The sequence below is a fragment of the Mauremys reevesii genome, linkage group 7 (assembly GCF_016161935.1).
Source record: "Mauremys reevesii isolate NIE-2019 linkage group 7, ASM1616193v1, whole genome shotgun sequence".
Lineage (NCBI taxonomy): Eukaryota > Metazoa > Chordata > Testudines > Geoemydidae > Mauremys > Mauremys reevesii.
In genome coordinates, this window is record NC_052629.1 from 122469733 (window position 1) to 122496173 (window position 26441).

The 26441-nt window shown below is 43.8% G+C and overlaps 1 protein-coding gene across 3 annotated transcripts in view; it reads right to left on the minus strand.

The window, feature by feature from the left end:
- PTPRG (protein tyrosine phosphatase receptor type G) overlaps positions 1–19503 on the minus strand; it is a 575819-nt gene extending 556316 nt beyond the window's left edge. For all 3 annotated transcript variants that reach the window (XM_039546377.1, XM_039546378.1, XM_039546376.1), the window contains exon 1: positions 19323–19503. In XM_039546377.1, the coding sequence (XP_039402311.1) occupies positions 19323–19407 (85 nt within the window). In that variant the 5' untranslated portion in view covers positions 19408–19503. The remainder of the gene's footprint in view (positions 1–19322) is intronic.
- Between the last annotated feature and the right edge of the window lie 6938 nt (positions 19504–26441).

Sequence of the window (26441 nt, forward strand, 5' to 3'; positions counted from 1 at the left end):
TTAAAAAAGAAAAAAAAGTCACATGGCTTGATAATATAAAATGTACAAAGGCAGAGCATGCAGAACTAGGCATTAACTAACTCTGCACACAGATGAACTGCTTGAGCTGGAAAACATTACTGCTTTTATTATACTGCTATCCTGGATTCGCATAGGACAGGTATGATCAAACCCCTATTAGCTTAGATTCACAGGTGCAATGTGCATTGAGAATATTTGTATATTTTAAACACAGCTGGCCATCTGGCATCTACGCGTGAATTCCTATATAGTTCTAGGTGATTAGCTGAAAATAAATGGTTTGCTGTTTTGATATCAGATCCGAGCAGTTCACGTGCTACTCAAGTTGCCTTCAAAGGTGAATGAAATGAGCTCTTCATCAACACGAGCTAGTTATTAATTTTGTAGCAACAGAACATGGCTTTCTTACAGTTTCAGGGGAACAAAAGCTCGCCTTGATTATCTCAAGAACCACTGCTGCCATTCTCTGTCCTTCTCCCCCAATTCATTAGCCTTTCTGAATCAGTAAGATAACTATGAGCAAAGCAAGAGCGATGAGGAAGCTAAATGCAAGAGAGTAGGTAGCTCACCTCCAAATATCCCTAGATATGGGCGGGGGGGGAGAGAGAAGAGAGGGGTTTTTTTTTGTTTTTTTTTAAAGCAAACTAGAAAATTTACCCTTAGAAATTTATTAAGTATACCAAACTACTCAAAACAGGCTAAGTGAGTGAAATAGAGGTCAAAACCTTAGCAACCCAAAGAAGCAGAGTGGAGGAAATCCTGACCCCCCTCAAAGCAGCTGCATTTGCCAGTGAATTCAGAGGGGCCAGGCCTTCACCAGCTGTATTTTATTTAAACATGTGATAGACTGGACAATGTAATGGTCTTTAAAGGTGCTGGTTTGATAGTACTAGTAACTGCACTTTTCTTTATCCATAGAGGAGGTATGATATTAGCAGCAGTGCAAACGTGTACACACACACACACACACACACACACACACACACATCCCACCAGTAGAAGTCTGAATCCTGTCTGGAAGGGCTGTCTTAAGCTGGAAACAGCAGTTAAAGTCTCCACACCCAGTCAGCTCTTGGCCTCTGCTGAGATTCCCAACCAGATGCAACGATTGAGGGAGGACATTTGCTCACTGGAAAGTGAACCAAGACGACTGAGTTCATAGATGAGACAATCAAGATCATAACCATTTCCTCACTACCCTCTTATGAGAAGAATTTGAAACAAAGACAGAGAGGACAATTCCTGAACCCGCTTATCCAATTCCTTGAGACATCCACATATTTGATTAAGATTAATTATTATGAAGGCTTCAGAGAGTGCTACTTTAACTGGCTAACCTCGTGAGGAGGGCTTTAAACTAGGTTCGAAGGAGGCAGGTGACCAAAGCCCACAGGTAAGTCAAGAACATGGAGACCTGGGAGAAGGGTCAGAATTTGGGTGGGAGCATGGGCTGTTATAGCAGGGGGGAAAAGGAGAGCCAAGGCAGAACTGGGGGGATGGGTGGGGGGAATCAAATCAGTATTTTAGAGGTCTGTATACTAATGCGAGAAGTATGGGGAATAAGCAGGAAGAACTCGAAATACTAGTATATAAAACACATGATGACATAGTTGGCATTACAGAGACCTGGTGAGATAAACACGCATGACTAGAATATTGGTATAGAAGGGTACAGCTTGCTCAGGAAGGACAGGCAGGGGAAAAAAGGGAGGTGGAGTTACCTTATCTATTAAAATATACACACCTGGATTGAGGTTGAGATGGAAATAGGAGCCAGACTTGTTGAAAAAGTCTCTGGGTAAGGATAAAAGGGGTAAAAAACAAGGATGATGTTATGGTAGGGGTCTACTACAGACCACCTGACCAGGAAGAAGAGATGATTGAAGCTTTTTCTAAACAACTAACAAAATCATCCAAAGCCCAGGACTTGGTGGTGACGGGGGACTTCAACTATTCAGACATCTGTGGGGAAAATAACAGCAGGGCACAGATTATCCAACAAGTTCTGGGAATGTAGTGGAGACAATATTTTATTTCATAAGGTGGAGAAAGCTACTAGGGGAGAGGCTGTACTAGATTTGATCTCGACAGATAGGGAGGAACTGGTTGAAATATGAAAATGGAAGCAGCTTGGGTGAAAGTGATCATGAAAGAATGAGTTTGTGATTCTAAGGAATGGTAGGAGGGAGAAAAGCAATCTAAAGACAATGGATTTCAAGAAGGCAGACTTCAGCAAACTCAGGGAGTTGGTAGGTAAAAATTGCATGGGAAGCAAGTCTAAGGGGACAAACAACTGAAGACAGTTGGCAGTTTTTCTAAGAGACATTATTAAGGGCACAAGAGCAAACTATCCCGCTGCATAGGAAAGATCAGAAGTATGGGAAGAGACTACCCTGGCTTAACCAGAATATCTTCTATAGTCTAACCAAAAAAGTCTTACAAAAAGGGGAAACCAGGTCAAATTACAAAAGGATGAATATGAACAAACACCACGAGTATGTAGGGACAAAATTAGAAAGGCCAAGGCACAAAACGAGATCAAACTAGCTAGAGACAAAGGGCAACAAGAAAACAAACATTCTACAAATACGTTAGAAGCAAGAGAAAGACCAAGAACAGGGTAGGCCCATTACTCAATGAGGTGCTGAAAAACAGTAACAAAATGTGGAAATGGCAGAGGTGCTTAATGACTTTGTTTTGGTTTTCACCAAGAAGGTTGGTGGTGATTGAATGTCTAACAGAGAATACCACTGAGAATGAGGTAGGATCAGAAGAGGCTAAAATAGGGAAAAACAAGTTAAAAATTACTTAGAGAAGTTAGAGGTCTTCAAGTCACCAGGGCCTGATGAAATGCACACTAAAATACTCAAGGAGCTGATTGAGGCGATAGCTGAGCCATTAGCAATTATCTTTGCAAAGTCATGGAAGACGGGAGAGATTCCAGAAGACTGGAAAAAGGGCAAATATAGTGCCATTCATAAAAAGGGAAATAAGGACAACCCAGGGAATTACAGACCAGTCAGCTTAACTTGTCTACCTGGCAAGATAATGGAGCAAATAATTAAGCAATCAATTTGCAAACATCTAGAAGATAGTAAGGTGATAAGTAACAGTCAGCATGGATTTGTCAAGAATCTGATAGCTTTGAGGGTGAAAAAAGCCTTGTGGATGCATGCGTGCGAGGGGGGGAGAGAGCAGTAGATGTGGTATATCTTGATTTTAGTAAGGCTTTTCAGACTCTCTCTCATGACCTTCTCATAAACAAAGTAGGGAAATACAACCTAGACAGAGCTACTATAAGGTGGGTGCATAACTGGTTGGAAAACTGTTCCCAGGGAGTAGTTATCAGTGGTTCACAGTCATGCTGGAAGGTCAGATCAAGTGGGGTCCTGCAGGGAACAGTTCGGGGTCTGGTTTGGTTCAATATCTTTGTCAATGAGTTAGATAATGGCATAGGGAGTGCACTTATAAAGTTTGTGGATGATATCAAGCTGGGAGGAGTTGCAAATGCTTTGGAGGATAGGATTAAACTTCAAAATGATCTGGACAAACTGGAGAAATGGGCTGAAGTAAACAGAATGAAATTCAATAAGGACAACTGCAAAGTACTCCACTAAGGAAGGAACAAGGAGTTGTACACATACAAAATGGGCAATGACTGCCTAGGAAGGAGTACTGCAGGAAGGGATCGGAGGACCATAGTGGACCACAAGCTAAATATGAGTCAATAGTGTAACACTATTGCAAAAAACGAAGGTCATTCTGGGATGTATTAGCAGGAGTGTTGTAAGCAAGACACGAGAAGTAATTATTCTGCTCTACTCTGCTGATTAGGCCTCAAGTGGATTATTGTGTTCAGTTTTGGGTGCCACATTTCAGGAAAGATGCGGACAATTTGGAGAAAGTCCAGAGGGGAGAAGTAAAATGATAAAAGGTCTAGAAAACATGACCTATGAGGGAAGACTGAAAAAAAATGGGTTCGTTTAGTATGGATAAGAGAAGACTGAGAGGGGACATAACAGTTTCCAAGTACATAAAAGGTTGTTACAAGGAGGAAGGATAAAATTGTTCTCAACCTCTGAGCATAGGATAAGCAGCAATGGGCTTAATTTGCAGCAAGGCCAGTTTAGGTTGTATATTAAGAAAAACTTCCTACAGGTTCCTTAATACTCTTTCTGCACTGCACGACACCTCTGCAAGGTACAGACACAAGATACAAGCCTGGGGATGACGACAGCATGGCTAACCTGTTTTGGTATTACATTAAAGCACCCTTGGGAACTTCTAGTGCTCACCAGCAAAAAGTCTACATGGGCCAATTAGTGCACAGCACATACATATGCTCTAGAAATCACACCCCAGTACTCTGCATTGCTGCTGCACGTTGACAACCCTCACAATAGTAGTTTGACAGTTAATAGCCTCAAACTATGCTACTGTAGCGGTCATTTGGGCCATAGCTGTTATAAGGGAGTAGTGGCCAGAAGCCCCTCCGCCTTCAGCTCTCTCCTTTCTATTATGCACCTCTGTCATAACTATAATAGGAAGGGTAACACCCCTCCTGTGTACAATACTATAAAATCCCTCCTGGCCAGAGACACCAAAATCCTTTTACTTGTAAAGGATTAAGAAGCTCAGGTAACCTGGCTGACACCTGACCCAAAGGACCAATAAGGGAACAAGATACTTTCAAATCTTGGGGGGAGGGGAGGCTTTTGTTTGTGTGCTCTTTGTTTTGGGGGTTGTTCGCTCTAGGGACTAAGAGGGACTGGACATCACTCCATGCTCTCCAAATCTTTCTGAACAAGCCTCTCATATGGTAAGTAATAACCAGGCAAGGCGTGTTAGGTTTATCTTTGTTTCCTCAACTTGTAAATGTTTCTTTTGCTAGAGGATTCACCTCTGTTTGCTGTAACTTTGAACCTAAGGCTAGAGGGGGTTCCTCTGGGCTCTTTGAATCTGATTACTCTGTAAAGTTATTTTCCATCTTGATTTTACAGAGATGATTTTTACCTTTCTTTCTTTAATTAAAAGCCTTCTTTTTAAGAACCAGATTGATTTCTCCTTGTTTTAAGATCCAAAGGTTTGGATCGGTGTTGACCAGGAAATTGGTGGAGAAGTCTCTCAAGGCTACCCAGGGAAGGGTTAGAGTACTTGGGAGGGAGATATTCGGGGGGGGGGGAGAGAAGGGAGGGAGGGAAGACAGACAGAGTTTCCCAAATGACTCAAATAATTTGGGTGGTGGCAGCAAAACCAGATCTAAGCTGGTAGTTAAGCTTAGAAGTTCTCATGCAGGTCCCCACATCTGTACCCTAGAGTTCAGAGTGGGGAAGGAACCTTGACAACAGCATGGATCACATCACCCAATGCCCTGTACCTTGCAGAAGCTTCATGTAATATAGAATACATTCTATATGGTTCTCTCTTGAGAAGGGCAGACTAGTACGCATGTACACCACCTGTGCACAGTACTCTGTGTCTGACAGTCCAGCTTCAGGTGAAATGGAAAGTGCTTGGTACTCTTGGGATGGAACCCCTGGCAGTCAATTTTTTTTATTATTAATTATTATAATTAGGAAGAAACTATTGACCCTCCTACTGCATATTGGTTTCCTCAGGAGTTGTTGCAGCATTCTTTCAAACATCCTGTACTGGTCATGGTTGGGGAAGGGATCGTTATTAGACGGGGCATTACTCTGATCTACGGTGGCACTGCTTATGCTCTCTTCTGTAAGTGAGCAGTTGCCAGACTTCTGCTCTGCACTCATGACACTTCACCGTTCATTCCAGAGATGATGCTTGTTGGAGCCTGAGAGAGGATGTCATCGGTGAGCTTTTTGCCTTTGAAGACACTTGGTTTCTGCTAGATCCATGTCTGAGCAGGGTTGGCTGCTTCTGTAGTAATGTGTAAAATTCCCCTCTCTGTTCAGATTTTTGAGAACATTGGATAGAAGCATCCTAACCAATCCCAACTTGCTCAGGTACACCAGTGAGGGCAGCCGTGCAAGGTAGTTGCCCATGTGCACGTAAGTCTGCTGGGGAGGGAGGAGATGGGCCCCTATAACTGGTGTCCTCTTCACCAGTGAGTCTTGTTCTACTGGCACAGTTTGACTCCCCCCGCCACCACCACCACTTTTTTGATGATACAAAACTATTCATGAGAATTGGTTTTCACTGAACCTGTTTCATTTTTGTTGGGCAATAGAACTTTTGCCAGAGAGCAGGATTTTTCCGACCAAACTAACTTTTTTTTTTAAGTTGTCTTGACATTTTTATCAAAGAAAGAAGTGCAACGTTTTAAAAATGAACCTCCCCTTTCCCCAAGCTGTCCATGGTGCCCATCCAATGGGCAAAATCAAAAGGCTGACATGGAAGTAACCTACAATGACAAACATAGGTGTCCTATAGGGTAGCTTATTCATGGCTTTTTAGTACAGCTTGGTTAAGAGAACCTACCCCCCCATCACCTCCTCAGGATGCTAGGTTAAGGGCACAGCTTATCTGGAGAGAAGGTATTTGCATTACTGAATTAGTACCTGATCCTAAATATGTGCTAAGCACTTACAGCTCCCATTAACTTCAGTAGCACTTAGGAATGCACAGTACCCCTCAGGATCAGGCCAGTAGAATGCAGTTAACAGTTTCCACTGGAATTACCTTATTAATTACTGCAGCTGCAATGTTGGCTCAGTCTTTCGAGTCCAATACCTGGGGTGTGTGTTGTAGGTTTCTCATATTTACTAATCTTTGCTCAAATTACTCACAAAAAGAAACTCCACATTTAAAGGAGAGGGTGGTGAGTAAAAGAATAGCTGAAGCCCAGGTGACATGGCCTTTCTTCCTCACGCTATCCTACTACTGCTGCAGTTTTTCTTGCCAGATGTGTAGGGTGTATTTTCTGACATGCACCACTAACTTTCAGTGGATGTCTCACACTCAACTAACTCTCCTTCTAAACATACTGGTGTATTTAGTTTTGAGGGTGATGGTGTGTGTGTGTGGGGTGGGGTGTTATTCCAGAAACCATGCAGCACTTCCTTCCACAAATGGCTGAAGGGTCTCTAGAAATACTGGCCTCGCCCTCTATGCTTCTTCAATCTATTTCCCATGTGGTTGCGTACTGCAGAGCACAAGCAAACCCACTTGTGCAGGGATGGGGCAATATTGAAAAATATTCCCTTCTGCCAGTAGGCCTTACGGGCTCTGCCAGAGAGAGAGAGAGAAGGGGGGCGGGGGTGTCCACATACCAGACAGGTAGCTTTCAAGTGCTTAAGGACAAGATTAAGGCAAACTTATGTGTTGATCCATGCATAGTCTCATATTTTAACTACTGTCTAACTTGGAGGTTGTCTGTGTTCTTGATTGCTTAAGAGTCCATCTATCTTATCACATCTTGTACTCATTTATAGCTGCTTCCATTTCTGGCATTGTTAGAGAGACAGCAGTGCTTCAACGTAAATTAAAATCAATAAGAAGCAATTTCATTTGTTTAACTACTAGGAAGGACTTTTTCAGTAAAACTCTGTACATTCAACTAAGTCACTTGGTTCATTCTAGCATGCTAATGGCCAAACCCCATTAATTCTTATACACACACAAAAGAATATTTATTTCAGTGCTCCTAATAACATGTCAAATATGATTGACAAACAAACATGTTTGCTCATCAATGGGAAGTGAAGACAGTAAATTTCTTTTCTTGGCACTTGCATGTGATTTTAAAACATGATTTTTAAAAAGGAAAATGATGGAACAATGTTCACAGGAAGGTGCCCCATGGATAGCTCTTGACATATGAATTAAACCACAGGTGCAAGCTTACCACACCAATATGCTTGGACAACATTCTGCAGGGACAACAGCCTGTGGAAAGTGGACAGTGTAGGGCTCCATGTGCATTCAGTCCTTGGTTGCTCTGCTGAGACTCTCAATCCACTTCTTAGACAATATGGACCAGCTCCTCAAAGCTCTCTCCCAGCTCCCTAAAATGTCTCTCCTACCTCTCATTGATTTCAGGTATCTAAATACCTTTTGAGGGTCTCGTCATATATGTCCACCTCACAAAATCCCATGTAAAAAGCTGTCATCCCATTATCAATCACATCTTTTTCATAGAGTCACTGAATTGCCAGTAAGAACCAAGTGGCCCAGATCAAATTCAAATTGGTATTTAGACTGAGAATCTTAATTTCCTGTATGTTGCCTGGTTTAGAGTCTGGCTAATAGATTAAATCATTAAAAAAAAAGTTATCACAGAACAGGAAGGGACCTTGAGAGGTCATCTAGTCCAGCCCCTTCCCTCATGGCAGGATTAAGTATTATCTAGACCAGGGGTAGGCAACCTATGGCATGGGTGCTGAAGGTGGCATGTGAGCTGATTTTCAGGGCACTCACACTACCCGGGGCCTGGCCACTGGTCCGGGGGGGGCTCTGTATTTTAATTTAATTTTAAATGAAGCTTCTTAAACATTTAAAAAACCTTATTTACTTTACATACAGCAATAGTTTAGTTATATATTAGAGACATATAGACAGAGACCTTCTAAAAACGTTAAAATGTATTACTGGCACGCGAAACATTAAATCAGAGTGAATAACTGAAGACTTGGCACACCACTTCCGAAACGTTGCCGACCCCTGATCTAGACCATCCCTGACAGGTGTTTTTCTAACCTGCTCTAAAAAATCTCCAATGACGGAGCTTCCACAACCTCCCTAGGCAATTTATTCCAGTGCTTAGCAACCCTGACAGGAACTTTTTCCTAATGTCCAACCTAAACCTCCCTTGCTGCAATTTAAGCCCATTGGTTCTTGTCCCATCCTCATAGGTTAAGAAGAACAATTCTTCTCTCTCCTCCCTGTAACAACCTTTTATGTACTTGAAAACTGTTAACGTGTCCTCTGTCTTCTCTTTTCCAGACTAAACAAACCCAATTTTTTCAATCTTCCCTCATACGTCATGTTTTCTAGACCTTTAATCATTTTTGTTGGTCTTCTCTGGACTTTGTCCAATTTGTCCACATCCTTCCTGAAATGCAGTGCCCAGAACTGGACACAATACTCCAGCTGAGGCCTAATCAGAGCAGACTAGAGTAGAAGAATTACTTCTTGTGTCTTGCTTACAACATTCCTGCTACTATATCCCAGAATGAGGTTTGCTTTTTTTGGTGACAGCATTACACTGTTGACTCTCATTTAGTGTGTGGTCCACTATGATCCCCAGATCCCTTTCTGTAGTATTCCTTTCTAGGCAGTCATTTCCCATTTTGTATGCGTGCAACTTCCTGTTCCTTCCTAACTGGAATACTTTGCATTTGTCCTTATTGACTTTCATCCTATTTACTTCTCCAGTTTGTCCAGATCATTTTGAATTTTAATCCTACCCTCCAAAGCACTTGCAACCCCTCCCAGCTTGCTGTCTGCAAACTTTACCAGTGTACTTTCTAGGCCGGGGTCACAAACGCAGTGCCCATGGGCACCATGACGCCCACGGGGGCATCTAAATGCGCCCGCGTCCTGGCCAGCGGTCGAGCATGCGCCAAAATGCCACCGAATTTCGGCAGCGATGCCTCTCGATGACACTGCTTGCTGCCGAGAGGCAACATCGAGGGACGCTGCCGCCAAAATTCGGTGGCATTTCGGCGCATGCTCGACGGCCGCCACGGTCCTTCATCTGGTGCCTGCCAGACAAAAAAGATTGGGGGACCACTGCTCTAGGCCATTATCTAATTCACTGACAAAGACATTGAACCGAACTGGACCCAGAACTGATCCCTACAGGGTCCCATTTGATATGCCCTTCCAGAATGACAACCACTGATTATTCCCCCGGGAACGGTTTTCTAACCAGTAGCTCCCTGGTTTGTTCATGAGATGGTCATGAGAGAGAGAGTGTCTGAAAAGCCTTACTAAAAATCAAGTTATACCACATCTACTGCTCCCCCCCCCCCAATCCACAAAGCTTTCTTTGACAGTGAAACAAGCCATCAGGTTGGTTTGACACAATTTGTTCTTGACAAATCCATGCTGACTGTAACTGATCTTATCTACACAGTTTTTTTAAAAAGAAAGATAAAAAAAGAATCTAAGACTGCATAACAATTGTCAATAGTGACTTGGGAGATTTCAGAGATGTTAAAGGCACACAGCACGCCTTACAATGAGGTAGCTTTACAGTGAGAAGAAGCCAAACACCTATAACAAAAACTCTCCAATGGTTGAAAACGAAAAATAAAAAGAGGCCAAACCATGCAGACAGGCTCTGTTGAAGGATCCTAGCTTTTTATGAAGACCCTAGATATCGGCAAGCCAAAATAACGTAGACCTGGGATTTTTAAAAACAAAACCAAAAAGACATGCATCATAACTGCTGTTGTGTTCTGACCAAATTATGATTCTTTGTGAGAATCTCATTCAACAACACACTGAAATTAACAAAATCCCTAGTTTTAATATGCAACATTTTTCAAGACAACCCTTTCCATCCCCCACTGTGAAGACAATAGGGCAGAATCTCAGCTGGTGTAATTTGTCATTGCTCCTCTTGTTAAATGGAGCAATGACAATTTACATCAGCTGAGGATCTGCACCATATTAAGAAGAGAGACATATGATCACACATTTGCACCCATGGTTTACAAAGATAACAATGAATTTATTCACAGTAAACAAAAGAGGAACACTTTACTATGCGTCAACAATGTAGTAAGAAACAATTTAAAAAAAAATCAGTTTCTGAAACTGCTGTCACTGAGCCCACACAGTTAACACTTACTTAAATAGCTAAAAATTCAGGAAGGTGTTGCTTTGAAATACAAACAGTTATACAGAAGCCACATAATCTGATGCAAAACCCTCAGGCACAGAAGAAAGGAAAAATAAACAACTAATTTTAGATCTTGAGTACTCTCATTAGTGAGTCTCACCAATTAGAATATGATGCAACTGCTGTCAACAGGCAAATTTTAGGTATATTTTTTAAAAAGTGTTTAAAATAATTTAGGCATAAATATTCTACTGTAAAAAGAATATTGGTGAGCAATATGGGAGATTCTGACCTGTTGAACTAGTGCTCCAGCTCTCTCATTTAACTAGTTAAATGGATGCTGTGCTTGAAAGGTATTCCTGCACTGTGAATTCCCAGTTTACAGATTTTACTGTTATCCTTTCTAGTTTGCCTCCGTAGCAGATCCAGAATAAAAGTTTCAAAAGCACCTAGAGTGATTTAGGAACCTTAATCCCACTGAAAGTCAGTGGGACTGAGGAGCTTTTGACATTTCTACCCCTAGTTTTTCAAGTCAATGTAGAGCTGCACCCAAGTTTTCAAAAGCAATGAGCAATTTTGGGTGCCTCAGTTTTCAGGTGGAGAAAACTTAATTATCTGATTATCAGAATGTTAGCGCTCAGCATTTGCTGGGAAAAAAAATCAGCCCCCACTATACGGTCTCAAGTTGGACCCCCCAAAATTGGGGCAAGCAAAAAAGTCACTTTTGGAAAATATTGGCTCTCTCTTTATTTTGGAACGGCCTCTTAATGGTTACAATACCTCTTAAAAATGGCCCTTTTGACATCCTAAGTCCAAGGAGCAGAAGCTAGCAAGAGTGTCTCTCCAGTCGTACAGGGCTGCGTTTAGAACCCTCTGCAGAATAGAGCACACAAAGCAGCAGTCTTTAGTGGCACTAAATGAGCATCCTTGCTGAAAGCGGAGATAATTTAATGGGTCCAGTTCACCATTGCCTTGTACTATACACAATCATTGCCCCGTACAAGGCATAATCACTGGCACCAGCGCCAAGCAAGAATCACCGCAAAAATCAGCACGGAGGTGTTTTACACAAATTTTGCAGTGGTGCAGAAGACTACACAACGTGAATCTGATCTTTTTTGGACAGGGGTTGGGAGCGGGGGGGGGTTCACGAGTTGTGCCTTCTTTAGTTTAAGTCCTTCTGCATTCTTCTTTAGCCTCCTCTCTTCAAAGGGAGACTAATGCCCTTTTTTTTTTATTATTATTATTAAAAGAAGGTGGCACAGCCAGGGAGCAGAAATGCCAGTTTTAAGGCTTGAGAATGATGAAGGGCAATAATCCAGTACTTAAGCGCTGTTCTGTGGACACATTCTGAAGCACTGTTTTGATTAAAACACTGTGGCATTGTATCAGTCTCTTCCCCTCCAAAAAGGGGGTGGAGAAGTGAATCCTGTACTACTGTCCATTTTGATGAGCAAAAAAGAGATCAGATAGCTTTCCTCTTTTTAACTAGAATAAGCTGGCTGTCAGAAGAGGAGCGCTAAAAGCATTCCATCGAAAAGACAGGCATGCTTTTGAATCAGAAAAAAGAACCAATAGATGCCACATGATCAAATAATGGCCAATATTTTGCTCTCAAATACCAGTGGAGCTTCCCCTGGCTCCAGGTTTCATTCATCAAGTATCTGTGAGCACAGAAAAGGATAGTCAAAGCAGCTTTGTTAAGCTAAGTAGCCAAGTCTCAAAAAACTAGGTTTTCCTTACATAGGTTTCCATGCTATGAATGCAAAATCCCTTAAAGCAGCAACTGGCAGAGAATACATGTGCTTGGGCATACAGCAACATTTATTTACTGAAGAGCTGCAGCACCCCATATCAAGTGAGATTTCACCTGTCACGGCTGCTGGCAAGTTCATGCTGCAGCCAGGAGTTCAATAGAATGATCCAGCACTATCCAAATTACTTGATTCAGAATTCTAATACGCCAGTTCCCAAACATATCTAAATATGTAGAGTGACATAAAAAAAACCACTCATTACCTGATTTTACTGTTAGCCTCCCAATAAACTGTAGCTAATTTAAATTGCTCTAAGGTGAACTTTCAGTAAAAATAAAAAATAAATCCTATTCTGAGTGGAATGAAGAAGCCATGCATCACAGTAATACATCTCGTCTCCCTTTCCCCACACACATTCCTATTTAGTCACTTCCTGACATTCACGTAAGAAAAAAAAAATATGGTAAAGAGAAAGGAATAGAGGCAGCCATTTCATCCCTCACCTCAATTGCTTTGTTTCAATGCTCTGTCTCCCTCCTTTCACCTCTTAGCTTCTGGTGGGAAGGGTCATTATTTAGACTGTAACCTCATCAGGGCAGGATTGTGTCTGCCTGTGTTTGTGCAGCAGCATCCAGCCCAATAGGGCCCCCAACCTGACCACATTACAAAACCCCCTACCAGCTACCTACATGCTCCCCCCACCCCCTTTCTTTCATTGAAGGAACATCAATCTACAAATGGAGAAACCTGGGCTTCTAACCAGAACAGCTGGTCTTCAATTGACCTTACCAGGTGGGCAAGGTAACAGGCTCCCCTCAATAGTACAGAAATGCAGTCTGAACAGGACAATTTATATTTTCCTCCTATCCTTGGCCTCCCAAACATTCCCAGAGAGATGCAGATGTCAATGTTAAGTGGCGTGACTCTCAGTTAAGTCAATGGAGTCACACCTGGGTCAGAAAATGAAGCCTGCAGATTTACTTAGACAAAAAGTGAATGGCGGTTTGCTTGAGTTAAAAATATGGCCCTTACCTTTTAAGCCTGAGCACCTGAAGACGTGACTAGATGACTACTGGGATTTTAGGCACTTTTGGTAAAAAATCCCACTAGGAGCCTAAATACCTTTTTAAAAAAATGGCTCTAAGGGTTCAAGATTTGGCTCCCTGACAGCAGAACAAATTTACTGAAATATTTAAAAGCACCATATAATTAAGCCTTAAGGATGACTTCTTGCTGCCACATGAGAGTATAAAGAATCACAATTCAGTCAGAACGCAACAGCAACTATGATGTATGTTTTGTAATAAAATTAAAATACACTAACTTAAAAGCAAACAGAAATTAGTCTCATTCTCTCATAATTCCTCATATTAAGGTTATATACTGGATAAAGTGCAATTTTATTACTATACCCTTAGGCTTCCAAGCACATCACGCCACATGTTCGACTGGCTGCTAAAAAGCAGCCGCCAAGAGATTAGCATTTGTTCCAAAGATAGTTGAGATTAATAGTTCAAAACTTGTTTTAATTTAAACCATAAAACTCAACATTTAAATTAGAGCCAAATTTAACAATGCTTTCTTTCCAAAAGCTACCAGCATGTTAGTCCTTAAACGCTGATCAGAACAGGGATAGGATCTTCATCGTATTTTCTATAACTGAAGAGACAATGAAAACTATTCATGTTACATAATTAAAGCATTACACTTAATTAAAAAAAATGTAAGGAAAGAAACACATCCCAGGTGAAATCCTAGCCCTATTAAGGGTCATTGACTCATTACAAGCCAATGAATCCAGGATTTCACCCCCACGCTGCTGGCAGAAAGTTGACACTCCTAACAGAAGCCACATCATATTCCTGGACAGTGAGATTTCTTAGGAGATACTAATCTGCACTGCTCCTCAACCTTTTCAAGGAGGATGGAACGGACAGTGGGACTTGACAACTCAGCCAGGACCTACTTGTCCATCAGAAGCTACTGTACAGACTAGCTGATGAACATCATCAAGTCTCTATGCTAGATTATGCAAAACTTTCATTAGTTCTGAGTAAAGGCTCCTCTTTTCCCAAAGTGTGATAGAAAGCTATTTGCACCAGTCTTCTGTAACACATATTGAAGTGCACCTCTCGTAAAAGAAGGGGGGGGGGCAAGAAGCACACACATGATGCTATCTCACTTCTTCACCCTTAAAAAACAGAAGACCCAGAATAGGGCCTGATCCCACTAGTTGAGAACAATGGCGCTATAGAACCTATAAATCTCAGGCAAATAACAGAAAGTTGCTGCACCACCACTATGTTTCTCTGATATCCAGATTCTATTCTATTCTCTGAAAATGGATTACTCCCCAATCCCCTTTGAATTGACTCAACTCCCCTTTCAGCCCCCACCCCCACCCCCCAAAATCACACTCTTCTTGTAGCTGTTGATATACTCAACTTCCAGCATCACAAAGATTTTACAAAGCTCTGTCCTGGCTCTGTTAGTTGTGAATCAGCCTCCATAAGCCTGCTAACGATATCAAAGCTCTTCCTTAATTTTCTCTTCAGAAGCATACCAGCAAGCTCAGCTCCCAGTGTGCAGGAAAAGAGAAGAGGGGAGTATTTGACATTCTTTAGCAGCAAGGACTCCATTAGCCACTTCCTGGAACATAAAGCATATTTAAAAAGGCATTGAAAATAAGAGAATAATTAAAATGTAAGACGTGTCATCTTCATAAAAGCCACAGGACTAAATAAAGTCTTGGAGAGCCCTCTCCTGTACATTCCCTATTTCTCTATAGTGCACACCTTGCTCTAGAAAAATCTTGGATCAACAAGGCCAGTCTTATTCAGCACCTTTAAAGATTTTGAAAGTGTGCCTTTGAGCTAATCAAATGCCAAGCTCCTAAGAAACAGACAAACAATACTAAAGATTTCCCCATCCCCCAAAATAGTCTTCATACTTGCTGAGTGAAGAACTAAAAGCAACCAACATCATGCCTTTAAAAAAAGTTGGAGGCAGATATATGCTAGTTCAATACTGAACTAAATTGGTTAACTAATTCGGTCATTTAAAAAAAATTTGAAACCACTTTTTACATATTTCTCCTAGGAAATCAGAAACAAGCTTATAGCTCCATAGATACCAGGTACTATACTAGTCACAAAATGCATAACGGAACACAAACATTCCTTACCTCAGGGAAGCAGATTATTAAGGATGCTATATATTATTAATATTTAGGCCTTTTCTTACTCATTGACCCAATGAATTTAACTGCATGAGTGAGCAGACCCCATAGCAACAATTGTTTTTACTTTATCTTAGTTTGATTTATTAACCATTGCAATTACCAGTGACAAGTTCACAGTTAAATGTACTGCACTAGCACTGCAGGAAGAGCAAAAGCTTCCAATACATTTTCCTCGTCGTTACTGATGGAGTAGAGAACAAGACACTTATACAAAAGGTAAAAATCCATTACAATTCTGTTAGAGGACTGCTAAAGATTAAAAGGCTTATTTTCTATAGGACCTCAAACTTTATTTTACAATGTTAAGTTGTCTTTGTTCTATGTTGCTTCACTAATGAAAGCAATTGGGGAAGGAGAGGGGAAGAGACGAAGTAGTGATCTGTATCTCTTGTCCAAAGGCAGCTGGGAATAAAGTTTTTCCTACATAAAACAAACATCTGCTTCTTAATTTAGATTTAAAAAACTGAAGTAGATTTTGTTTCAGATGCTAAATAGTTAATTTTTGGCAGGGATTCCCCACCAACACCAATTTTGACAATTTGCCATTTGGTGTCGTCAATACTGATGTCCTGTTTTAGTCCCCGGAGGAGCTCACTGCAGCCTTCCTGCCTCTGGCACTTCTCATGTACTAGGTCACAGTAGAGAAGGCTACAGTGTCCTTATTTGTCTTAATGTTCTAGCTTGCCCAACCCACAAGTGCGATCACTGTTTGGAAGAAAACCTACAATAATGAAATCAGCAAGGCCTAACATGGCAGCAGTGTCACGAACTACAGCCACAAAAGCCTTAATAAGAAAATACTTTGTTTTCCGAGCAAAGCCTTGTATTGATCAGCATCTGTAAGTATTATATAGCTATTTCTCTATCACTAACGTTCTTAAATCATTTAGCTATACGTGGTACACGAACATGGGTATGCAAACACAGAGCATCTCTCTACATCAACCTATAATGCAAATATTATCTAGTTTTAACTTCATGGATATAAACTGGTTATTCTTACAATATTGTAATATTAAACCTACATCGGAGTTTGTTTTCCTGAATTGTTCTCAGACCCTGCTTTCTAGATGTAATTACTGTATAATATACACATCAGAACCAGAGAGCAAGGCCCCATTCTCATTGAAGTGAAATAGAGAAGAAATCAATACAAAGAAGATCAATGTTTTTTTCCTCAAGAGCTGCAGAATTTCAAACAGATGGAGGTTTTAACTCTCACTCTGGCTTATCTTATTTTTGCTTGAAATCATTTTATCATCTGATAAGTTACTGGAGGTGATTGTGGTATATAGACTATTTGCTTGTGTCCTTGTGGGTATTTTAAAAGAGAATTGAAAGTTACTAGAAAGCTTCCAGAAAATGATTTTGCTCTTCTCATGTATCCTGTAAGTGGTCCACAATACAAATTGCATCAGGTGGTCAGTGTCACAGCTTTCCATCCTTAATAGCTATGAAGACATAGACTTGACTAATAACATGAACAGGAAAGCAAGCAGCAAGGGCCTTCAAAATACTCAATTTCCTCACTTTTCTGGAATAAGATACCAAAGTACATTTTTAATATATATCCACACTTAACCAAGTCCAAAAAAGTACCACTATTTAAATAAAAACAATCACATCTGGCTGAAAGTTTTGTAGCTACTAAATAACGAGTAACACTAAACAAAAGAAGTTTTTTAAAAAAGAGTTCTGCAATACACACACACACCCCAGGTTGCATTTGACAGCATTTTGTGCTCAATTTCATTATTTCCACTAGTCAGCTACTTCCCTGCAACAAAGATTCTCATAAGACAGGAATGGGGAAATCAGGAAAAGCCTGAGATTTTTTAAAGGAATGTACAGAGAAAGAGATAAATGTAACATTCAGGAGGGCATTGGAAACTGGAGTCACATATGTACAGTTGACAGTGTCCCTTTAAAACTGAAGGGTACACAAATTCTGGCAGAAATGGGTTTTGTAATTGTCTGGGTAGAGAAACTGGTTAACTTTAGATCTTGATCTCCCCAGCTGCGTTAGGGAAGATTGTGTGGCTGCTGAAAGCCAGCAGATGGGCAGACAAGGGGACGTTATCATCACATACATTCTAGTTCGAGAGAAACTCAGGAGAAGTTCTGAGTAACTCATCAGAAGGGCCACGTCCATCCCGGAGCGTGCGTGCGTGTTTGGGGGGCTTACTGGAGAGGCGACGAACGCAGCCGGTGACAGACAGAAGCTCAGCAGCGCCTCTCTGGGTGCATCTGCCTGACTGCAGCTCGGGGAAATGGACTAGCAGACTCCTCCAAAGCCTCTCTGACATTTTAACTTTCCTTAGCCATGACACACACACACCATACACAGCCAGCTTCCTCCTCTCCGCAGCCTGCTGGAGGATTTTGCTTTTGCCCTGAGCGCACTATGCTTAAGAGGACGTGTTAAGGCAACCTTGGGGTGGGATCCACCCCTGCGCCGGGCACAGGGCTATGGGGAGCACAGCCCAGCGCCCCCTGAGGCTTGAGGCTGTGGCCAGACCCCACCCCCACCCCACCGCATCCCCACCCGCCGGGGGAAGTTTCCGCATCAGGATCCGCTGCCTCCCTCCTTGCCGGGGGAGGGAGCAGAGCAGCCGCCAGGGTTTGTGGGCTCAGCTCGCCCCGAAGCCCGGGCAGGCTCCGACCTTTGTCCCTCTGGCCCCAGCCCACATCCCCGGCCCCCAAGGTCAAGGGGGCGGCGGAACGCAGCCAAGCAGGGGCGGGGGGGGGCAGCCTGGGGGCCCTGGGAGCGGCAGGACACAGCTAAGTTGGGGGGGGAGGATCGGGGGTGCGGGGAATCTCAGCCCGCCCAGCGGGAACCTTCCCGGGGCACGTCCGGGCCCCTGGAGCTGGGGCAGCCGGGGCCATTAGCGCCCCGAGCCGCCGGCTGCTGCTGCCCGGCCCCGCTCGGGGCTCCGCCGCGGGAAGCGCTGCGCCAAGCCGAGCCCGCCGGAGGCAGGAGCGGCGCCCGGGGTGCCCATCCTCGGCACAGGCGCGCCCGGGGCAAGGGGCTGCCGAGGGGCCGGGGTCTCTCGCCGCCCTTCCCCGGGGCTGCGGGGCACGCGGCTGCCGAGCGGGCAAAGCCCGGGGGGGGCGGGGGGGGCGATGGGAGGCGACTGCGGGCCGGGAGCTGCGAGCCGGGGGCCAGGCTCGGGCAGCCACGGTCCCGCACCCGGGGGCAGGGGGGCCTCTCCCGCGGCCGGTCCCGCTGCGAGCAGGGGCACCCCGGGAGGGGGGGGGGGTTGCTCCCCCAGACAAAGCCCACCCGGGAGCGTGGCAGGGCAGAGACCCCCCCCGGCTGTGTCTCGCACGCCATGGCTAGCGGTGCGCCGGTCAATCAGCGACACCCCCCGCCCCAGCGCAGCCAGCTGCCCGGGGAGAGGCAGCAGCAGCCGCCACGCCGGGCCAGGCACCCTGGGGAACCCCCAGCCCCGCCACGGGCCGGGCGGTGCAGCAGAGCGCGCAAAGCCGGCGCGCGGTATTTTCAAACCCCCCCTCCCCCGGGGCGCGCGGCACTCACCGGGGAAGCACACCACATACTGGAGCACGGAGCTGGTGACTTTCAGGAAAAAGATCCACCAACACGGTTGCAGTAGCCTCCGCATGTCCAAAGGCGCACATCGAAAGGGGGCGAGGAGGGGGCTGGAACTTGGGCAGAAGAAGTTGCGCTGCTTCCCCCAGCCACCTCCCCCCCCACCAACACAAACCCCCCGCCCCCCCGCAGCAGCCCCGGCCGAGCCGAGTCCCCCACCCCGCGCCGCGGGAGCGGGAGCCGGAGCAGAAGGTCCCGGAGGCAGCGAGCGCCGGGCCTGGAGCAGCCGCGCGGCGGCGGCGGGGTCGGCTCCCGGCCGCTCAGAACTTCACTCCCCGGGCGGCGGGCGGAGGAGCAGCGCCGTGGCCGGGCTGGGGCTGGGCTGGGCTGGCTCCTCAGGCGGGCAGCCCCCGGGGCCGAGCCATGGCAGCGGCGGGCGGCTCCTCTCAGTCCCTGCCCCGGGCTGGGCAGCGGCGCTCAGACGGCAGCCGGGCGCGCTCCATCCCTCCCCGCAGGACGCGCCATGTGAGCCCGCCGCCTGGCTCCCACTTTAAAGCGGAGAGAGGCAGCGCGGAGGCGGGGGCGCGCGGGGAAAAGGGGAGTCGGGCTCTTGCGCGCACCCGGGGCTCTTAAAGGGGCCGTGCCCACATCTCCCCCCCCCCCCCCCAGTCCCCGCCCCTCTCTCTCGCCTCCAGTTACTCCGCTGCAAACCCAGGAGGCGTTTGCATGTGAACCTAGGTGTGCGCGGGAGAGCAGCTGTTCGGCCTGTGGGAGCATGTCTGTGTGTACACGCACATCTGTGTGCATATGTGGGATACACACACGTGTGTGTGTGTGTAATGCACACATGCGCTCACACACGGTACAGCTCGTTTCTCACGCCGCACTCGCCTGCAAACCCTGCTGGAAACAGACACACACTCACAGGCTCGCTCCAACGGGAATAAACCAGCGCCTTCCTTCCAGCCGTTTGCAAATCAAGCCTTGCTGCTGCATATTTTTTTCAATTTCCTGACAGCAGGGGGGTTGAAAGCAATATCGATCTATTGGGCAGGAGCCTGGCTAACTACCGAGATACAATAGCAGACACCAGGACGGATGTGCTGCCGTTTTAATCTGATACATGATGATAATGCGAAGAACGGCCAGAGACTTTTGCTGCTGCTAATATTTTGAGGATCCCAGGATCCTGATGTCCGGATCAGAGTTGAGGTTGCAAGGATCAGCGCCCAGAGGCTAGGCTGATTTCTGGCAGATACTTGGAAGCGATTTCCTTTTTAGCCCTTGCGTTTAAATAAAAAGCAATCCGAGGGAAATGGGAGCGCTGCTTATCTGTAATGAGTTTTGTCCCTTCCTTTAGACTGTAAGATTGTATCACGTTTTAGTTATAAGAACAGTATTTTGCCTTTATACTGCTTCTAACTAGTGCAGGGTCGTTTTTGATTAAATGTGTAATTGAGTCAAGATAATTTCCCGTTTGTAATTTAAAATTTCTCACTCTTATCTAAATTGTATCTGTTTGAAGTTATTTATGTTATTACACCACCCTCAATATACACTATAGCATCCTACGTAGCTTTTTGAGTAATGCCCATCACACTTCTGGTTATGCCCAGAGACCCCACACAAAATAATAGACTAGCATGGGGGGGGAGGGGTTTAAAACAGGTACCTTTAAAAACTACTTTCAAGTTAGACTTGGTACCTAGCCTAGCAATAGACAGGGGATTCCAAGGGAACTGGCATGGGAAACAGACACTGCAGTGGTGCTAGAACAATTATTATAATAGGGGTGCTGTAAGCAGAAATCATGTATTTGGGGTTCTTATAAGCTACGGGGTACAACAGCACCCCTACTTCCAGCACCTGTGGTCTGAATTGAGAATGAATTATTTTTAGTATTAACGTGAGCTCATCTGGCTTTGTTGCCTTCTGTCAAAACTTGAACTTTATTCAGATAGAGTTTTTGTCTGATTTAAAAAACATTATTACAGGATTATAATGTTGTTTTACAGTCAATACAAATCACATGATTTATCTGGGACTGGAATGGTCGCTGCTGGTTTTGTTGTTTGCTGGCATTGTCTTACCTTTATTTACATGCAACGTCTTTCATCGATGAGCTCTTTTCAAACCATAGCTTCAGAAAGCGGGATGGAGGGGAAGAAGGAACCAATCTAAGGAAGTCAGCAGAATATCATTTACTCAAGCAATTGGAATAGCTATGTCAATCTCTTGGGACACAAACACAAACCCTGCTGTCACTGGTATTAGCAGGGAGATCACAATAACCACAAAGGTGGCTTGCAATCTGCAGCAGTTCAGTGAGTTTTTTTCTCTCTGCAGGCTGGAGACTCTATATCCCAGTTCACTACCAGGGCACATCCTAGCCTTGACCCTGTTGCCACAGAAGGGCCTGGAATGTGGCGAAAGCTGCAGGGGGAGGGACCCCCTCTCCCATTCCTCCTCACTGCACACCACTAAAGAACCCTGTATTCCAGGGCACAGGAATTCGAACCCAGAGTCACCACCAGCCATCATGCCCATGTGCAGCAGATAGGATGTAGAATGGGGTGTACTGCAGCCCTAGGCACCCCAAATTCAGGGGACACAAAGGTATCTTAGGTTCACCTTTGCTCCCACTCCCCCCACTGCAGGTTGTGCCTACTATGAAGTAGGAGCTGATCCTGCATTCCTTGCACACTCAAAACAGCTGTCGAGGTCATGCGTGTTTTGGGTTCACAAGGAATGCAGATTCATGGCCCCCGCATAAAGACTAACAAACAACCAAAACAAAAGACCCAGAGGCCTGAAGAAATGGACAAATACCATAGTCTCTCAAAGTTGTGATTTAGTTTCAAACAGCTTGAAAGTAAAGAAGGTAAACTAAAAAAAATCCTGCATCCATTTTCTCTTCCTATGCAAATAGGGAGTGGGGGGGAACCACACCTGTTTTGACCTTAAGGATTATACAATGACACAGATGTTCAACTAGTCCACTCACATTGGTCTGTTCCAGAAAACCTGAGCAACAGTCTCTCTTCAGCACTCCCTGACCTAACCACAGCACTAGGTAAAGCATGTGCTCCTACTTTAACAAGGGTTATCTCTCTAAAATTATGGCAGGCTGTGTGCAAAACTGGGACTGTAAACGAAAGTTCAACAGGTGACACTATTTGAAAAAAGCAATTAAAAAGCAATTGCAGTCTCATAAGGGCAGAACAAAGTAACAGTGTTTTTTTTAATGCAATTTGCATTAATTATTCTCACTGATGCAAAATCATTAATGAAAGTTACCGGGACCACAGTGTTTTATTTAAAAATATCAGTCATTTTATATTAGCCTATGTCTTTCTAGACTAGTACATTAAAATTCTGAAACTAACTCCACATCAAGGAGTCCGGTGGCACCCTTAAAGACTAACAAATTTATGTGGGCATAAGCTTTGGTGGGTAAAAAACCCACTTCCTCAGATGCATGGAGTGAAAATTACAGATACAGGCATAAATATACTGGCACATGATCCTTTCTCTTCATGTGCCAGTATATTTATGCCTGTATTTGTAATTTTCACTCCATGCATCTGAAGAAGTGGGTTTTTTTACCCCCAAAGCTTATGCCCAAATAAATCTGTTAGTCTTTAAGGTGCCAACAGACTCCTCGTTGTTTTTGTGGATACAGACCAGGGGTCAGCAACCTTTCAGAAGTGGTGTGCGGAGTCTTCATTTATTCACTCTAATTTAAGGTTTCATGTGCCAGTAATACAATTTAATGTTTTTAGAAGGTCTCTTTCTATAAGTCTATAATATATAACTAAACTATTGTTGTCTGTAAAGTAAATAAGGTTTTTAAAATGTTTAAGAAGCTTCATTAAAATTAAAATGCAGAGGCCCCCAGACCAATGTCCAGGACCCGGCCAGTGTGAGTGCCACTGAAAATCAGCTCACATGCCACGTTCGGCACGTGTGCCATAGGTTGCTTACCCCTGATACAGACTAACACGGCTACCCCTCTGATACTTAACTCCACATCTTGAACCTGGAATTTTGATTTATGCATTTCCATCTTTAGAACAAACACACACAAACTGAGATACAAGTATGTAAGCATTTGGTATTAGTGCCTGAATTCAGACAGCAAATTACCTCATACGTCTTTGTAAGGCCTATTTTGTAAACAGCTGTGCCCCATTAAAAGAAATGTAGGAGGTCAGACTAGAGGATCCTAATGGTTCCTTCAGGGTCTTAACAGCTATGAAATACTGAGAGAGAGAGAGGAGAAGAAGAGGAAATAGTAGAGGAGCAGAACTCTTGGTTCAACATGCCAAAGGTACAGCGTGTATAACCCAGTTTCTGTACAGCTGCTGATCAATCATTACATCATCATCTATCAAATAAAGACCTGCAGTGAGGGAAGTAGCCTTCTTTTTACATTAGCAATTTGGGTGGGTAGGAGAATGGTAAAGATGTATGACAGGGGTCTGGAGAATGGGATGCGACACAGTTAAATGAGAATCCATTTCCTGCAGCATCTCTTTGCCTATGGCACATTGTCTAACAATAGCGAGGTGGGAATCATTCTGGCGATTTCCCTTGATTGTCCAAATAGAGAAAACTGCCTTGACAGCATGAAGCCCGGGAACACTGATGCCACGTGGCTGGGAGGAGTGTGCATTAGAGAGGACAGTGGATTCTTTCCCATTGTTTAAAGTAACTACTGCCATTGTGCATGATTAAAGTAACTGCTACTGTAAGGGGAAATTCTTATATAGTGCAAGGAAGACCAGACTGATGTGGATTCTGCAAATCTTGCTATATTTACCATTACACGTGGTGGGCACTGTCAAGGTGAAAGGAGTAGGATCAGCATCTCTGTCTGGTTTGCATGGAAGAGTGAATAATGTATGATAACTTTTATCTTCTTCTGTTTGAACAGGTAATATTTTTACCCTGCCTTCCTCAACATATGGGCATCACTCCTGGGAAAGGAATGACAGTCTGTTAATTTATTTGATCAGACAAGGGAAATAATAGAAAACTGAAACCAAGACTCACATTTGTCATATGTTTGAATTAGTGGAAAGCTGAAGAAAGCAGAAAAATATTGCACGTAGTTCAAATATGAGAAGGATTATTGAATTAGAAGAATATTAATAACATTCATCATTTCCAAACCAGGCTTGTTAATATGTATAATGACTGTATAAAGAACTGAGGGAGGGAGGAAGGATAAAAATTGGGGGGAGGGGAGGAAAATCCCCACATAGCAACTTACATTTTGTAACATTTTAAAACAAAAGGCTACATCCTCTGCTGGTGTAAAGCAGCATTGCTCCATTAGAATCATTGGCTTCAATGGAGTGACACCAATGTACACTGAGTGATTTGGTCCAAAGAGAGAGGGGAGAGAGAGAGAGAGAGAGAGAGAGCGCAAGCATCATCACGAAGTACCTCAGAGGCTACAATTCAGATTACAAGAAGTCATGTGTGTTATAAGATTCCAGATTAATTCCGCAGCCTTTATTTCTGTCTAGCATTGCAAAGGAAGAAATGGAGGAGTGCTGAATTTGGAGTTTCATGGATTATTTTATCAGAAGAGCTACTTTCCCATAGCCTCAGGACAGATTCATTCCTCTTTAAGTGTGTTGTGAGGCATTAAAAGTCTTACATGGCATCTGAGAACCTGCTGAGAAACAGACGTGGAGGGCAAGCAAAGTAGCTGGAAGAAAAAAGGGCCTTTATTTCAATGTAATCATAGCAACATGCTGTGTTGTTTGATTTATGAAGACATAAAAAACAGATTAATCCAGAAAGATGCGTGAAGCAAAATGGAATGAAGACTGTTGATAGGTGATGTGAACTCTAAGAAAGACATAAAGTACTGGAGGTCATAGATTTCTACAAATATTGTTTATTAGCCAGCACATCTGCCACCTACCAGTGATAGATGGATAATGACTTCAGAACATTTACTTGTATGATACCCAAACATATCTTGATTGGCCAATCTCCCCTAATGTTTGCAATGGTTTGGGAGACCAATAAGCTTTCTTCCTCATGGTCTATAAAGAGACCCCCCCTCCACAGGCTGCCCTTAGGATAACATCTTCAGAGCAGACAGCTGTTCGTATGCTGAGATATCCACATGAAAGCCTCATACTGGTCTTGAAGTCACATAGAGCTTTAAAAAAAAAAAAAAAAGAGAGTCCCCAAAATGGCTTTGTTCTATAAAAGTTTGTCGGCAACTGGCACAGTGGCAGGGCAGAATGATCTCTTGTGAGTTTAGTTCATTCAACAGGACCTCTAATTTAGTGTACTGTGGTAACCCATAGACAAGAAACTCAGTAAGATTTTTTGGGAGGAGGAGGAGATCAAGAGATGCACAAATTCCCTTGTTATAAAAAAAAATAGTTATGCCCAATGCAATGGTGAGCAGAGCAAGCATGTTAGGCTTCTCTACACTGTCACTTACTTTGGTATAACTTACGTTGCACAGGGGTGTGAATAATCCATATCCCTGAGCGACCTAAGTTACATTGAACTAAGCACTGGTGTAGACAGCTTCTTCCACCGACGTAGCTACCACTGCTCACAGAGGTCGAGTAATTAAGTCAACAGGAGATTGCTCTCTCCCGTCGGCTTACAGCACCTTCACCAGACGCGCTACAGAGGTGCAGGCGCAGCTGCATCAGTGCAGATGTGCTGCTGTACAGCTTCTAGTTCAGCCTAGCCCTTAGTGAAAAGAGCTGAGCCCAAGGAATGGAGGGCCTGATTCACTGTTGCGCTGCACCTTGTGGATAGTCATTTGAACCAAGGCAAGATGAATGGATGCAAAGTGGGTGCCAAAGGCTATCAAATCAGAATGGCAACAGATCATGAGAAATATTTAATTCAGCAAAATATTGTCAAATTCTGAGGGCTTACATGTTAGAGGAGGCATGAGGAATTGACCTACTAAAAAACCAGGAAGTTTTGCTGATCTCCTAATGCAAACGTGCTCATTCTGAAGTGGGTGGTTGGTTGTGAATTTCAGAAATGACCTAAGGGAGTTTATATGGCTAAGATAATCATAATATATAATAATTACATTTATTAGATACCTATCCA